A 16,472-nucleotide genomic window follows, 5' to 3' on the forward strand; every position below is an offset into this window, starting at 1 on the left:
GGAAGGATTAGGAGATGCGGCCTTGCTGGAGGAATGTGTCACTGGGAGCAGGGGTTGAAGTTTCAGGCCATTCCCAGTGTCTCAGCCTCATGGTTGTGCTTGAAGACATGTGTCCCCCACTTCTCCAGCAGTGTGCCTGCTGCCGTGCTCCCCACCATCATGGTCACAGACCCTCTGAAACCGTCAGCTCCAAATAAGCTCTCCTGTAATTCGCCTTGGTTATGGTGTCTTGCCGCATCACCAGAAGAGTAACTAAGACACCCCCATCCAGTCAGCTGGGTGTGGGTACTGAGCTCTGTGGTGGGGAAGTCTGGGGGGTTCCTTGTAGTCTCTTCAGGTACATGATTAGCCTTTGTTCGCAGAGAACATTCTGGCTGATCTGCTGCTGTCCTTTAGATCAGGCGGGGCCTGTGTCATTGAAGCTTCCCCCGGGCTCTACCTCATCATCTCTAGGTCTTTTCGTATTGTTTGTGAAACCTCTTTGTTGATTGTAGAGCTCTTTCAAAATTAAAATATTAAGCAAAATTTTGAAGTTGGAGGTAAGCAGAAACAAAACTTAGTTTCCAAAATGCCTTGGTGGTGTATGTACAGAGGTCAGAGGACATTTTTTCATTTTATTAATTATATATACAGTATTCTACCTGCATATCTGCCTGCAAGTCAGAAGAGGACACCAGATCTCATTCTAGATGGTTGTGAGCCACCATGTGGTTGCTGGGAATTGAACTCAGGACCTCTGGAAGGACAGCCAGTGCTCTTAACCTCTAAGCCATCTCTCCTGTCCCCTTTATTTTATCTTTATGTGGGTTGAGAGGAGTGAACTCAGGTGACTAACCTTGTACAGCAAACACCTTTACCCTTCATCTCTATGGTTCAGGAAATACCTTTGGTAATAATTTTAGTGGCGCACGCCTTTAATCCCAGTACTTGGGAGGCAGAGGCAAGTGGATCTCTGAAAGTTCAAGGCCAGCTTGATCTACAGAGTGAGTTCCAGGACAGCAATGGCTACACAGAGAAACCTTGTCTCAAAAAATAAACAATAACAAAAAAAGTATTTTTATTTTGTGTATGACTGTTTGCCTGCATATATGTATGTGCACCATGTGCTTGCAGTGGACCTGGGGGCCAGAAGAGGGTGCTGAATTTTCTGAAGCTAGAGTTATACATCTTCTGGGAACCATATGGCCATCATAGTATGAATTATCACAGCGGTTGTGGTTACCCACAGGAATGAGGCTGTCTAGTCAGGTGTGGCTGGAGGAGAGGCTTAGGGGCTCTACCTATCACTGTGAACTATTTGCTTCTGGTAGATCCAGGGGAAGGGGGGAGTTGTTGCCGCCAGTTGTGTGTTCACTAGAGACTACCAGGTTCCAATGAATAGTATTGTCCTGGTTAAATTAAATGGAGCAGAAAACAAAACCAAAAGTCATGAGTCAGGGAAAAGGGCTGGCAGGGAGGAAGGGAATTGATAGGAATTGGAGGGAGATTAGAGAAAAAAGTTAGGGCTGGAGAGATGGTTCAGTGATTAAGGGCACTGACTGCTCTTCCAGAGGTCCTGAGTTCAATTCCCAGCAACCACATGGTGGCTCACAACCATCTGTAATGTGATCTGATTCCCTCCACTGGTGTGCATGAAGACAGGCCACTCAAATACATAAATAAATATTTTTTAAAAAGTTGAAAGATGGGGCTGGAGAGATGGCTCAGTGTATAAGAGCATTGCCTGCTCTTCCAAAGGTCCTGAGTTCAAATCCCAGCAACCACATGGTGGCTCACAACCATCTATAATGAGGTCTGGTGACCTCTTCTGACCTGCAGACAGAATATTGTATACATAATAAATAAATAAATATTAAAAACAAATGTTGAAAGACCCAGGCTCTTGACACAGGATGATGGAACATGCAGCGTAGCTTTTACCGAGTCACCAGGCAGGGTCTCACAAATCCTCTCTCTGGTCTCGCAAAGCACTCTGGCACTGATCGCTGGTTCGTGAAGCCCTTTGCACAGGGAACCCTATCAGTGTTCAAGTGGGGTTAGTGACTTGCGGTGGTGTGGCTCTGAGAAGTCACACTCAGCATCATGTTTCAGTTGTGTGTCCCTCACTGGTGACCCCCTTCCAGGACACTGTGGATGCTTTCAGAAGTAAGGCATGGCTAGCAGAAACAGGTCACTAGGAGTAAGAGTACGGCCTGCCCCAGGTTTTGCTGTGCTGTTTGTTTCTTGGTCTGCCATGATGTGGACAGCCTCTGCCCAGCTTCCTGCAGTCATGAACTAGCCACTCCACCGTGCCTACCAAGCAGTGATGGACTGAGACCCCCTGGAACTGTGAGCCAACATAAGTCTTCCTTCTTAAGTCGTGTCTGCAAGGTATTAGTAGCAGGCATAGTGCTCTTACATGTAACCTGGCAGCCCTGGATGGTCCTACGCAGCTAAGTCCTTAGCAGGGACCCAGACAGTCAGAAAAAGGAAACCAGATGGTACCACACGGTTGTTTTAAAAGGAGAGGCAAAATGAGATTGCGAATTAAACTAAGGTAGCTGGGCTGCTGTGATGTAGCTCAGTTGGCAGAGTACCTGACCAGGATGGGATGCACGAAAACCTCCTTTAGTCCACGGACAGCATAACAAGCGTGGTAGGCGTGTTTGTCAGCCCAGAACTTGGGAGGCGGGGATGGGGTGGGGTGGGGGGTCAGAAGTTCAAGGTCATTCTTGGCTACAGAGTGAGTTCCAGGCTGCCTTGTGAGTCTGTCTCAAACAAACAAACAAACCCTTATGACATCAGAAATGATTTTTTTAAAAAAAGATTATTACTTTTACCTTATTTTGAGATGGGGTTCTCTATGTAGTCTAAGCTGGCCTCAAACTTAAGAGATTCACCTGCCATTGTCTCCCAAGTGATGGGATTAAAGGTGTGAGCCACTGCACCCAGCTTTATTATTACTCTTAGACTGTGTGTGTGTGTGTGCGTGCGTGTGTGTGTGTGCGTGCACGTGAGTGTAATGCCCTTGGATACAGGTCAGAGACTTCAGGTCGCCTGTAGTTAGAGTTACAGGTGGTTGTGAGCCACCCACTGTGAGTTCTGGGAACCAAGCTCTGGTCCTCTGGAAGAGCAGCAAGTACTCTTAACCACTGAGCCATGAATTGTGGGTTTGTTTTTTTTTTTTCAAAGAGGTTCTCACTATATAGCTTTGGCTGGTCTATGTATACCAACTGGCCACAAACTTGGGACAATCCTCCTGCCTCTGCTTCCTGAGCGCTATAATTACAGCCATGCATCTCTGTGCCTAGGTTTTGTTCATTTTAGAGATAGGGTCTCACTAAATAGCCCAGGCTGGCCTTGAACTCATGACCCTCCTACTTCTGCCTCTTTGGTGCTAGGACTATAGGTGTATGCCATTGTGTCTGGTTCACTTAAGACAGTTTTTAAATGTAACTTTTCAAAAAAGGTCTTTTTTTTTTTATGTCTTTTTGAGGAATTGATGGAAGAAAGTCTGCCACTAATGTAAGAAAAAACCAAAACTGTGAGCCCGGTATCTTACCTGTATTTCAGTACTTGGGAGGCTGAGACTAGAGGTCAACCTGGGCTGCAAAGCAAGAGAAACCCTGAAAGCGGATGGCAACATTGTGCGACTGTGTCTATTTCTCATTTGGCTTGGCTGCCCAACGGCTTTCAGTGTTTCCAGTGCTGTCTTTGAGTCTTGGGAATGCCTGGAAAACGCCGCTTTTTCTGTTGAGTTTTGTTTTAGTTACTATAACTAAATACCCGTGCCGGATACTTACAAAGAAAATGTTTTTCAGTCTAGAGTCCTGGGGGCTGATGGGGGAAGGTCCAGTCCCTCAGTTGTTGGTTCAGTCTCCAAACCTCCTGCTGAAGACTTTGCAGCAGGAACAAGATCTGAAGGGAGAGATCCCAGCACCACTCTGGATGCCAGAGCGAGGGGCAGGGTTAAGCTCTCCTCTCCCTGAGGATCTGGGACTGTCCCCTGCTTGTTCCTACCATGTCCCTAATGCCTAGTCCCTGTTTTACCCATCATGCTGGCTCCTTCACACACTGGAGCCCTCCCTTTAATGTGGCCTCCCTCAGGGATTGTTCCACCCCACCCTCCCTCCACAGGACACCTCCCTCCAAGTCCCTTTTTGTTCCAGTCCAGCTCCTTGGCTCTAGGAAATCATCCTGTTCATTCTATTTCCTTTGGATTTACTGTCTCCTCCTTCCATTAGGCTAAAATTTCCCTAAGAGCCTCGGTGACGCCTATAGCTGCCTGCTGGATACATGAAAGTGAACTCTTAGCGTAAATGAGCCAACGCGGGTGATTTTTCACAGTGCCTTCCTGAGGCCTCCACGGATGCACGTTTTGGGATCTTTGGGCTTTTCTTGGCATCTATGGCAGGATAACTGTCTCAGGAATGTTACTTCTTAGAGAGTGTTCTTGAAGACTTGCTGTGAGGTGACCCTTTGGGTGAAAGAGTCCACACTTTTGGGCTCTGCCTCGATATACCCACTGTGCTGGTTTTCCTGTAGGTTGATTGTGGCTGTGAAATGGGCACTGTGATTGAAGGGCTTCCTGAGGTTGAGGGGCTCCTGCAAATGGGCCCCTTGCCTTCGCTGCTGGGTCCAGCATCCACCACAGGTCACTGTTCCCCTACTACATAAATGTCTTTGCTCGGTGCCTTCTCTATGCGTGGTTGAGATGGATACCAGTGTTGATACTTAGCTTATGCATAGTCACATTCTAGAAGATTCTGTGGCTCAGACTCTTAGACTAATTAAACTGTCGTTTTGACTCTGAGATCCAGGCTTTGGACAGATGGCTTATCTGTGGGCTTAGAAGATGAGTGTTCTGTCTCTCCCCAGACATGTAGGGACGGCTCCCAGGGGAGCCTTTACCCTCTTGTTCTGAGGTGACTCTGAATTCCCTTTGCACCAGCACTGAAAGAGCATGACATTGCTTTCCCAGGGTCCCTGCCTCCGGGAGAAAGATGGTTATCACACAGAGAAGCAGGAGCAAGTTCCCTTCTGTGCCTTGTTGCCTGTCCCCAGTGTGGCCTGCCATAATGACTCACGTGTTCCTTTGGAAAGCCATTCCCCAGGACTCGTGACTGCAGGACCCCAAAGATTGTCTTTGTTTGACAGAACTGGAGAAAATCAGCCATATTTGCTGCCATGGACCCTGGTAAGACATGAAGTTTACTAGTCCAGAGATTCTGACCCCTGAGAGTCTCAGGAGAGGTTCAGAAAACCTGCAGACAGCTGAGTTCCAGGACAGCCAAGGCTGTTACGTAGAAAAACCCTGTCTTGAATCTCCCCCCAAAAGGCAAAGAACTCCCCAAGTTTGGACCAAGACCCTAGCTAGCAGGGCTCCCAGCCCAGGGCATTCCCTGCTCTCAGGCCTCTCCGGAGTGTCCTAGGGCCCCTGAAGCATTCCTGGGTTGCCAACAGTAGCCCAGGTATATCTGTTAAAGTCTTTGGAGAAAATTCCCTCTAGGTCTATACATGTGTCCACACGCATGTACACACATACACAGATGTGTGTGGAAGTCAGAAGACAATTTTGGGTGTCGTTCCCTAGGAAGGCTTCCACCAACAGCTTCGCCATGTAGACTTCACCAGCTGACCAGTGAGTTCCGGACTTCACTGTCTCCTCCTCCCATCCTATGTTGCCAGCTCTGGTATTACAAGGTTTTGCTGTGCCCAGCTTTTTTTTGGTAGGGGTCTGAGGAGGCCTCAGGTTCTCAGGTTTGCAAGGCAAATGCAATACTGGCTGAGCCTCCTCTCCACAGACCCCATCTCTGTTGGACCTTGAAGACTCAAAGGCCAGATCCATCTCTCGGGCTAGAGAAAACGGATTGGGGACATCAAGAAAAGTTGGTGGGAGATTCAAACATCAGCCACAGTGTTGTCCCACAACTGATTCTGTGCTCATGTGGCTCGAGTTGGAGAGGTTGAAGGAACTGAGCCAGGCTCTGTGAAGCTTTCCCAGACACTTCTTGAATGACTTATGTGTGGACAAAGAAGCCAGGGCGAATGTCTGAGGTTTGGGTGCTGATCGTGCTGTCTCGCAATGACACTCCCCCAGTGACTGGTGACGATCCTGACCCCCGCTGACCCTTTGCCTGAGCTGTTTCGCCTGCCCTCCTGGCTCGTCACCAGATGGTAGCACAGGGGCCAGAAATTCTCTCTGTCGGAGGCAGCGGAGGCAGCCGGCATGCAAGGCAGGAGCTTTCTAAACAGGAAGGAGTGAAAGGGGAAGGTATCACTGCACTCGTGGGAAAAGACACTTTCTGGGGGAGGCACCAGAGAAGCCAACTGATGCGCCTCGGGATGGTCCAGTGAGTAAGAGTGAGAGCGCTGTGCGAGCCGACAGCGTGAGTCCGGGTCCCTGGAGCCGTGTGAAAAACTGCATGCAGCTGGGCGGTGGTGGCGCACGCCTTTAATCCCAGCACTCTGGAGGCAGAGACAAGGGGATCTCGGTGAGTTTGGGACCAGCCTGGTCTACAGAGCGAGTTCCAGGACAGCCAGGACTGTTACACAGAGAAACCTTGTCTCGAAACAAAACAAAACAAAGAAAGTCACGTGCAGTGGAAACTGGATAGATGGGAAGGAAAAACAGAACGTCTGCAAGCTCCGTGGCCAGATAAGCGTGGAGTAACGCAGTGCCACAGAAACAAGAGGCCAAGTAAATAAAGAAGCAAATGTCGTTCACTGTTTTAAAGACAGACTTTCCCTGTGTCTACCTGGCTGGCCTAGAACTCGCTATGTAGACCAGGCTGGCTTTGACTGCTCCTTAGAGATGCCTTCTGGATAATTAAAAATTAAAAAAAATCGAATCCAATTCAAATGCTGTAAATTAAAATAAACCCCCTGAAAGGAATAGAACTGGCTGCTTGTGTGGCTGAATCCAGGGGCTCAAAGGTGTCCTAGAGTGGGGAGGGACTTGGTGCTTGGGAGGGTGGGGGCAGAGAGCTGACTCAGCGGTTAAGAGTAAGTACTGTATCACAGCAGGCCAGGCTCAGTTTCCAGCGTCCACGTCGGATTGTTCACAACCACCTGTAGCTCCCGGTCTAGGGAATCTGGTAACTCTGCCCTCAAGGGCATTGGCACTCATATGTTCATAGCCACCACAGCCATCACACATACCCATATTTTAAAAATAATATTCAGAGAGAGAGAGAGAGAGAGTCAGTTCCCTCCCCACAGTTCCAGAAACAGGGAATGGGTGGTGCATGTCTCCAGACCCTGGCCTCTGGAGATAGAGATGGAGGACAGGTCTCCATGGGAGGACAAGCCTCGGTCATGAGAATTTCTCTTCTTTTGAGACAGTGTCGCCTGTGTCCCAAGCTGGCCTTGAACATGTGTGTATGTGTTTTCATTTCCAGCATCTATTGCTCAGCTTTCTGTCCTTGAGTTTCACTGTCCTCATTGTATCTGAAGGTTCTTCATTCATCCTCATTGTCACCTTGTCAACTGGTAGGTGACAGCTTGCATTCTGCCACGGATCTGTACTGATAAGTGTCCTGAGACTATACAATGACACTTTAGACTCTCTTAAGTGTGTCTTTGGTAATGCCTGCACTCGAGTTCTGTTGGGTGTATGCCTGGGCGTAGACTGTGATCGTCTTGGTCCCAGGGCACAGGCGCGTCCCGCTTGAGTAGAGACTGATAGTTTGCCTCAATGACTGTACTAGTGTGCATTCTTGGGGTAGTTCTAAAGTCCTTGCACCTGCTTCTCTTTTCTGTCGCATCCTACTGGAAAGGGAAGGTTCTAGACTCCCAATGAATCTCATTGGGCAGAAAGCTGAGCAATGTCTATCTACCGAGTCCTGGGTGTAGAGGCATGCCCCATCCTTCCCCTTTCTCCTATCTCAGTGATGGGCCACGCACAGCATGGGGTTTTCCCCATAGTCGAATGAGGTGGTTTATAGCTTAATTCTCTGCCACCAGCTGGGTCAGTGCATCTGACAAGATAAAGTGTTTGCGTTCCTTAGACACAGACCTTTAGATAAGGTCCTCAGAAATGCAGTCCGCTGTGTTCATGTGACCAATAACACCCCGATTTCCCAAGCTTGGAAAGAATGCTTAGCATTATAGATGGAACCCGCCCTCCAGATTCCTAACTTCACCCTCTCCCCCGTTTTAAATAAAAAAGGAAGACTTTGGCCTCAGAAAGAGGAACCCCAAGTAGGATGTGGTGGTTTCACACTCAGAGGAAGTAGCTACCAGTGGCAGCGGGGGTGGCACAGGAGACAGCATGATGCTGGAAGCTGCTTGCTGCTGTCCAGTGAGTTAGGCCCAGCCTCATTGGTGCCACCATCTAAAGGAGAGCTCTCATAAACCAAACATAGCATTAACCCCAGAAGAAAGTGATCCTGTGGTAGGCATAGAAATGTTCCGGGTTTTTTTGTATTGGGCTGCAGTTCATGGCCTCAAGCATGCTAAGCATGTGTTCTTTCCATCAGCCACACGTGACTCCCAAGTCAGAAGGCTTTGTTTGTTTTGAGGTAGGGTCTCCTGTGTCCAGGCTGGCCTTGAACTTGCAATGTATTAGTTGAATTCCTGCTCTTCCTGCTTCTGTCTGCTAAGTGCTAGGATTACAGCTGTGCACAACCAAACCCAGGCTGTCCATGTGCCGCTGGGAATTGAACGCAGGGCTTTGTGGACGCTAGGCAGGTACTCTGCCAGCTGAACCCGAACCACACCCTCAACCTAGAATCTTTTTCTTTTTTAAGAATAAAAATTGGAGCTGGGTGGTGGTGGCGCACACCTTTAATCCCAGCACTTGGGAGGCAGAGGCAGGTGGATCTCCATGAGTTCGAGGCCAGCCTGGGCTACAGAGCAAGTTCTGGGACAACTAGGGCTGTTACACAGAGAAACCCTGTTTCGAAAAACCAAAAAGAAGAAGAAAAATTGGCTGGGAACAATAGTGCATTCCTTTAATCCCAGGACTTGGGAAGCAGAGGCAGAGGCAGATAGATCTCTGTGAGTTTGAAACCAGCCTGGTCTACACAGTGAGACCCTGTCTCAAAAAACAAAACAATAAAAATATAAAGAACATAAAATGTTGAGCAAAATCGATTGTATAAACATTAGTCCTTTTGCTTACCACTCAGCCGGAAACTGGAGATGGATCGCATCCCCCACCCTAACCCCGGGCTGTGTGGTGGGGGGGTGGGCAGAAAGAGCGTGAAAACCCGAGGGTGGCGAGGAGTTGCTGTGAGAAGATGCTTTCTTGATCTGACGTGGCTGTTGCATCCATGAACTCACAGAGGCAGCAGGTTACTCAAGTAAGACCTGCACAAGACTGGGCTGCTGGCATCCCATGGTGCTGCGCAGCCAGAGGCCAGGCCGTGAGACTCACTAGCCTGGAAGTTTAAAGCCTGCAGTTTAAACTCCTAGGAAGTGCTTGTGGCTATGCACTTGGAATAAGTGTATAGGCTGTGGTGACCTAGAACCGGAGAAAGCTGGTGGCGGTGGGGAGGGATTTGGTGACTTGGAGTGTGAGTGGCACACACACACCCTGTGTCCTGTGATCTGTCATGTTTTGTTATTACTGTGGAGGGAGGGGTTGGCATGACAGATAAAGTCGTTTATTCTCTCTCTCTCTCTCTCTCTCTCTCTCTCTCTCTCTCTCTCTCTCTCTCTCTCTCGTGTGTGCACGCACATGCACACGAGATCTTGTGGACCCCAAGCAGGCTTTGAACTTACTATATAGCTGAGGCTAGCCTTGACCTCCTCCTGATCAGCCCCCGTTCATCCCAAGTGTTGGAACTGTGAGTGAGTGCCACTGTGCCTGGCGAGTCAAAGCTGTTTTCAAGCTGATTGGTTTCTGGCTAGAAGTTTCTAAGATCTGCAGACTTTAGTCTTCATTTCTTAGATATCAGGCCATTCTTCCTATCTCCCTCTGGGTCATCTGTTGGTCATAATGCGGTCTTTTGGCCTGTGGCAGATTCACCTGCAACTAGAGGTACCAGAGTCCAGAGGGTGGCCTAAGGTGGTAGCACAAAACCACCTAGGCAGTATCGGACCTCGTGTGTGTGTGTGTGTGTGTGTGGCAGGCTTTGTGTATCCCCCTGTGGCCCAGAAGATCTAGCCAATCCCACTTTTCCTTGTCCAGCACAGCAGAGCCAGCTCATTGTGTTTCTGCCTTTCCCTCAGGAGAACGGGCCTCGGAGCAGTAAGGCAACAGAATGCCCCCTGGGGTGGACTGCCCCATGGAGTTCTGGACCAAAGAGGAGAGTCAGAACGTGGCTGTTGACTTCCTGCTGCCCACAGGGGTCTACCTGAACTTTGCGGTGCCCCGAAATGCCAACCTCAGCTCCATCAAACAGGTACAGCCTCCATCTTAAGGCCAGTTCTCACACCCTGACACTCAGACATAGAATCTCTGGGTATCAACTGTGCACGTGTGTGTCAGCCAGAGGATAGAGCCTGGGCTATCATTTCTCAGGGTCCGTACACCTTATTTTTCTTTCCTTTTGGTTTTTTCTTACAGGATCTTATTGGAGTAGGCTAGGCCAGCTGGCCAGCAACTCAAAAGGATCCGCTTTTTTCAGTCTCTTGAGCATTGGAATTATAGAAGATGCGGTGATACCCAGCTGTCTGTTTTATTCTGCTTTAAAATCTACTAATTCTGCTGGGTGGTAGGTGTCGCATGCCTTTAATCCCAGCACTCAGGAGGCAGAGGCAGGCGGATCTCTGTGAGTTCAAGGCCAGCCTAGTCTACAGAACAAGTTCCAGGACAGCCAGGGCTGTTACACAGAGAAACCCTGTCTTGAAAATCAGAACAAAACAAGATTTAATTATTCTTATTTCGTGTATATCCATCGCGTGTGTGCCTGGAGCCCATGAGGATCCAGAACTGGAGTTACAGATGTTTGTGAGCCACCATGTGGATGCTGGGACTTGAACAGCTAATGCTCCTAACTGCTGAGTCATCTCTCCAGCAAGCCCCGCCCCTTTGCTTGTGGGTTCTGAGGGATCAGCTAGGCCAGCACTTTGCCAACTGAGCTCTCGCCCTCAGCCCTTAGATGTGAGTTTTACCAGATAGAATTTCTAAGAATTGTTTAAAAACCTGTGGTTAAACTCCACTTATCATCCCAAAGTCAGCTTCCCCTTTGAGAGCATGCGTTTCCTTTCACTAGATTACTAGATGGCAAGCCAGTTTCGAGGCCATCGCTGCCTGGGCTCGCAGGCCACACATGACTGTGTGGTCATTTTTGGAACGACTCTCTGTACCGTGCTTAGAGCTGTCGGCACGACAGTAAACGCTGTTAGAAAGGGGCTTGGGTTTTGCTGGATCCTTTTCAGGCTGATTTACTGAATCGAAGCCTTACATCTGGATGGCATTTGTGACTTTGAAATGGCTCGTGTGACCCACTAAGTGTGGCATTTACTGGGCTAGGTTTTTAGCTACCAAAGGTTGATAACCTCGCCTGTTTTGGTTTTTAGACAGGGTTTCTCTGTGTAACAGAACCCTGGCTGTCCTGGAGCTTGCTCTATAGACCAGGCTGGTCTCGAACTCACGGAGATCCGACTGACTGCCTCTGCCTCTTGATTGCTGGGATTAAAGACATGCGCTACCATGCCCAGATCTTACCTGAGAATTTTAAGTCATAAATAGAAAGCAGGAATACCAGCTGTAGACGTAGGAAGCGTCTCTGCAGTCCCGTTTTCCTCAGAGATTTGCTTTAATATTGATTCCCCCCACTATGAAAACAATAGAGACACATTAAAATTTAGGAAAATAAGAAAAAGGACATCAGGGATGTAGTTCAGTTGGTTACGGGGCTTGCCTAAAATGCACGTTGCCCTGGGTTCAATTCCCATCACATCATAAACCAGGTGTGTTCATACACGCCTGTAATCCCAGCACTGGGAGACTGGCGGTTCAGAAGTTCTGGGTTACCCTCAGCCACACAGTGAGTTCAAGGACATTCTGGCCTCCTGTCTCAACAAAGAAAAGGCAGGCAGGCAGGCAGGCTGGTGAGATAAGGCTCAGCAGGTAAGGGTGCTGGCTTCTCACATCAACACCTGGACTAGTTCCTGGTTTTGTTTTTTTAATTAAAATTTTTACATTTTTGTTTGTTTGTGTCTCCATCTTGCATGCGTGTGTGTGGATGTATGTCTGCCATGCATGGGAAGATCAGAGAACAGCTTGCAGGACTCTGCCATCTCCTTCTATCACGTGTGTTCTGGGGATCAAGCTCGTGTTGTCAGGCTTGGTGACAGAGCATCTACCTGCTGTGCCATCTTGCCAACCCCCAACTCATTTTGTACTGTGCTCTGAGTCTTGGGACAATTCTGATGATGAACTTTTGTATCTTTCTCTTTTTAAAAAGGTTTTTGAATATGTATGATTTATTTTGCATGCAAATACGTATGTGTACCATGTGTGTGCTTGGTGCCTGCACAGGCCAGCACAGGGTTGTTGGGTTTCCCAGAACTGGAGTTACAGGGGGTTGTGAGCTGCCATGTGAGTGCTGGGAACTGAACCCAGGTCCTCTGCAGGAGCAGCAAGTAAGTGCTCTTAACCTTGGAGCCACCCCTCCGGCCCCTTGTATCTCGTATTTTTCTGAATGGACATTGTGACACCTTGATGCTGACTGCAGACTTTATATAAATGCACTCCAGTTTGACAGTTCATGCCTGTGGCCCCAACACTTGGGAAGCAGAGACAGAGGAATGAGTTTGATAAGTAGCCAGGTCTACAGAGTGAGTGAACATAGTGATGTCCATAGCAATCATCGTGTTCAAAAGTCACACCTGGTTGTCCCTCTGGGTGGTCAAAGGTCACCCCCAGTCTCAGCAAACCCTGACACCTCTGTGGGTGTCTTGTAGGGGCTGACTGTGACCCCCTCTCTCTCCCAGGTGCTGTGGCGAAATGCGCAGTATGAGCCGTTCTTCCACATGCTCAGTGACCCTGAGGCTTATGTGTTCACCTGCGTGAACCAGACAGCCGAGCAGCAGGAGCTGGAGGATGAGCAGCGCAGGCTGTGTGACATCCAGCCCTTCCTGCCCGTGTTGCGCCTGGTGGCGCGAGAGGGTGACCGTGTGAAGAAGCTCATTAACTCCCAGATTAGCCTCCTCATCGGCAAAGGTATACTTGCTGGGGGTAGGAGCTGCCTAGGCTGAGCCCACGTGGCCTGGCGTTGTGCTGACCTCCCCCCCACCCCCCGTACCCCCAAAGGTCTCCATGAGTTTGATTCCCTGCGGGACCCGGAAGTGAACGACTTCCGCACTAAGATGCGCCAGTTCTGCGAAGAGGTCGCTGCTCGCCGCCAACAGCTGGGCTGGGAGGACTGGCTGCAGTATAGCTTCCCCCTGCAGCTGGAGCCCTCGGCAAGGAGTTGGCGGGCTGGCATCCTCCGCATCACCAGCAGAGCCCTGCTGGTCAATGTGAAGTTTGAGGGCAGTGAGGTGAGCTGTGGCTTCAAAACCCCAGGGATGCAGGCCTGAGCTCTTCATCCAACCTGCTGTGCCCATGAGGGACCTCTCTACTGTGAAATTCTCCAGCATCTCCATTCCTTCTCCCAGTAGCATGACATGGCATTCGCCAGATTCCCCATGCCTGCCAAAGGGCTTAGGTGGTTGTCGAACCAGGAAATTTGGGGTTATTTTATTTTGCTTTATTTTACGGGTGTGAAGGTTTGCCTCATGTATGTAAGCGTGTCTAGTGACTACAGGGGTCAGAAGACAACATCAGTCCCTGGAGCTGCAGTTAGAGATGGTTGTGAGCCACCATGTGAGTGCTGGGAATGCTGGGAACCAAACCTAGGTCCTCTGCAAGACCAACAAATGCTCATCAAGAACTGTCCCATACCAAGCAGATGTGACAATGCAGAGTGATCCAATAGTGTCAGCCCACCCCACCCCCACCAGTGTTTCCTGGGATGCCTTGATCAGCGAACATCTAGGCTCTCTGACAGGCAGCCCTGCCTCTGCCCGAGAAGCCCCCGGGCCTGCAGAGCAGAAGGCTGACATCCTTCTCCCCACAGGAGAGCTTCACCTTCCAGGTGTCCACCAAGGACATGCCCCTGGCACTAATGGCCTGTGCCCTCCGGAAGAAGGCCACAGTGTTCCGGCAGCTTCTGCTGGAGCAGCCTGAAGACTATACCCTTCAGGTGAATGGGAGGCATGAATACCTCTATGGCAGCTACCCGCTCTGCCAGTTTCAGGTGAGCCCTCCCTGCAGCCCTCCCTGCCACCTGCGTGTGGCCCTGGGAGCATCAGGGGATCTGGATTTAGCCTCTCTTGAGTCTGATGAGGCAGGCCTTTTTAGTTACCATGAGAGCATCCCCTTGCTGAACTGGTCCTCTGTAAGCAGGAGGAGGGACCCCATCTTTAGGGCAACCAACACGAGGCCCCTCCTGAAGTTTGGGATAGGTAGTATCAGCTTGGCAAGTTCCTGGTAGCCAGTTGTCTAGGAAAGGAGTAGGGGACCACCCATCATCACCTCACCCTGCACCTCCATCCCAGTACATCTGCAGCTGCCTGCACAGCGGACTGACTCCCCACCTGACCATGGTCCACAAATCCTCCATTCTCGCCATGCGGGATGAGCAGAGCAACCCTGCCCCCCAAGTCCAGAAACCACGCACCAAACCTCCCCCAATCCCTGCTAAGAAGGTGAGACAATGTACTTCCTTCCCTGCATCCCCCAGTCAGCTGGGAGGCACACCAGGAGGGCCTGGGTTCAGGGGCCCTTTGGTGGGTGACGCATGTCCGGTTGGAATCTGTGTGAACCGCAGGGCAGCCTCCATTGTCCTCCTGTGGATCTTAGGGGTATTGGGAGCCCTGATGCATTTGCACAGCATGCTTTCTGGTCTGGGCCTTGCCACCAACCCTGCCTCCCTTCTTCCCCAGCCCTCCTCTGTGTCCTTGTGGTCCCTGGAGCAGCCTTTCTGCATTGAGTTGATTGAGGGCAGCAAAGTGAATGCGGATGAGCGGATGAAGGTAGGGGCTCCTGGGCCAGGTGAGGGAGCCACTGTTTGCTATACAAACAAGGTGGCTGTGGCCAGGACCGGTGGCAGCGGAAGAAGAGCGGGAAGATGTCACACGAAAGCCACCTGACCACATTACCCAGCGTCCCTGACTGGAGTGGTTGTGAGCCGCTTCAAAACAGGAAGAGGGGAGTGGGGTGAGCCAGCCAGCCGGAGACTGATTCGTGGAAACCGGGCAGGGCCCATTTCTGTGTATTTGACTTCGGTGGAGGTTGTGGGGATGAAAGTGGTGTCTGGGGAGGTGTGAGGAGCAAGGAAGAGTGGCTGCATCTGGTCAGGGTACGCCTGCAGCATGGACGAGTAGCTGCCTCATCCCCTGGGGTCTGAGCTCCCTTTGGGCTGTGAAGATAGCGTAGGGGCTATGTGCTCTTTGGTTTTTAAAAAGCACATCCACAAGCCTCACATCCTCTTTTCTCACGGCTGCCGTCCAGGTGGAGGGATTATTGTTCCATCTGTGGAGTGGAAAGCCCACACAGAGTCTGGGTTTCCTTCCCAGCACCGTAGTTTTACCAGCTTGGTGGACTGGGTGCCTGTGCCTGGGATGATCAGCTGGTGGCACTCCTGGATAGGAGCCCATACGGTTCAAAAAGGCAGGCAGGCTGAGGATGTTAGAACCAGTGAGCCCTGCAATTACCATCTCCTGTTGAAGAAGCTGAGGCCTGAAGTAGGAAGGGACATGCCTTGAGTATCAGTGCATAGTCTATGTGGCCTCACATGTCCCATGACTTCTTGTCCTGCTTGGCCAGTGGCTTTCTCTCTAAGGGACAGCCCCCCCCCCACCATGAGGAAGTCCATTCAGACCTACTTAAGAGTGAGAACATTTGAGGAGGACATTGGTGGGAGAAGCTGGCGAGGGAAGGGATGGCCCAGGGTCCCCCTGATTCACTTACTCTGTTTCTGGTACCCATCCTACTCCCAGCTGGTTGTACAGGCCGGGCTCTTCCATGGCAACGAAATGCTCTGCAAGACGGTGTCCAGCTCAGAGGTGAATGTGTGCTCAGAGCCCGTGTGGAAGCAGCGGCTGGAGTTTGACATCAACATCTGTGACCTGCCGCGCATGGCTCGGCTCTGCTTCGCACTCTATGCCGTCGTGGAGAAGGCGAAAAAGGCGCGCTCTACAAAGAAGAAGTCCAAGAAGGCGGTGGGTAGCGCTGGCTGGGAGGAATCTGGACCTCCCTGCAGTGCCCCTCAGGCAGGCAGGCGAAGGACAGGGGTCCTGGGGGGCCTGGAACCCTAAGCCTCTGCACCATCATGGTCTGAATCCCTCCACACTCTAGGGATAGCTTTTGAACGGCCTGCTTGGGAATATCCACTGTGAACCTGTGGTCTAGGAGGCTTTTGCAGGCAGCTTCCTGGGTAAAGAGTTGTCCTGGGTGGCCTGAGGTAGCTGTTGCCTTGAGTGGCTGGGCCCCCAGTCACACTTCCAGCATGTCAATTGGCCCTTGTCCTGCTGGTGTGCACTGGAGCCACGCC

General features: G+C 50.5%; 1 protein-coding gene across 7 annotated transcripts in view; it reads left to right on the top strand.

Moving 5' to 3' along the window:
- Pik3cd (phosphatidylinositol-4,5-bisphosphate 3-kinase catalytic subunit delta) overlaps nucleotides 1-16,472 on the top strand; it is a 48,835-nt gene that overhangs the window by 25,043 nt on the left and 7,320 nt on the right. For 6 of the 7 annotated variants that reach the window (XM_057784654.1, XM_057784657.1, XM_057784658.1 and 3 more), the window contains exons 3-9: nucleotides 10,156-10,328; nucleotides 12,868-13,096; nucleotides 13,187-13,416; nucleotides 13,995-14,174; nucleotides 14,476-14,625; nucleotides 14,863-14,952; nucleotides 15,919-16,140. In XM_057784654.1, the coding sequence (XP_057640637.1) occupies nucleotides 10,188-10,328; nucleotides 12,868-13,096; nucleotides 13,187-13,416; nucleotides 13,995-14,174; nucleotides 14,476-14,625; nucleotides 14,863-14,952; nucleotides 15,919-16,140 (1,242 nt within the window). In that variant the 5' untranslated portion in view covers nucleotides 10,156-10,187. The remainder of the gene's footprint in view (nucleotides 1-10,155; nucleotides 10,329-12,867; nucleotides 13,097-13,186; nucleotides 13,417-13,994; nucleotides 14,175-14,475; nucleotides 14,626-14,862; nucleotides 14,953-15,918; nucleotides 16,141-16,472) is intronic. The other variant, XM_057784660.1, reaches the window with a different exon arrangement.

The sequence above is a fragment of the Chionomys nivalis genome, chromosome 11 (genome assembly GCF_950005125.1).
Source record: "Chionomys nivalis chromosome 11, mChiNiv1.1, whole genome shotgun sequence".
In the NCBI taxonomy this organism is placed as follows: domain Eukaryota; kingdom Metazoa; phylum Chordata; class Mammalia; order Rodentia; family Cricetidae; genus Chionomys; species Chionomys nivalis.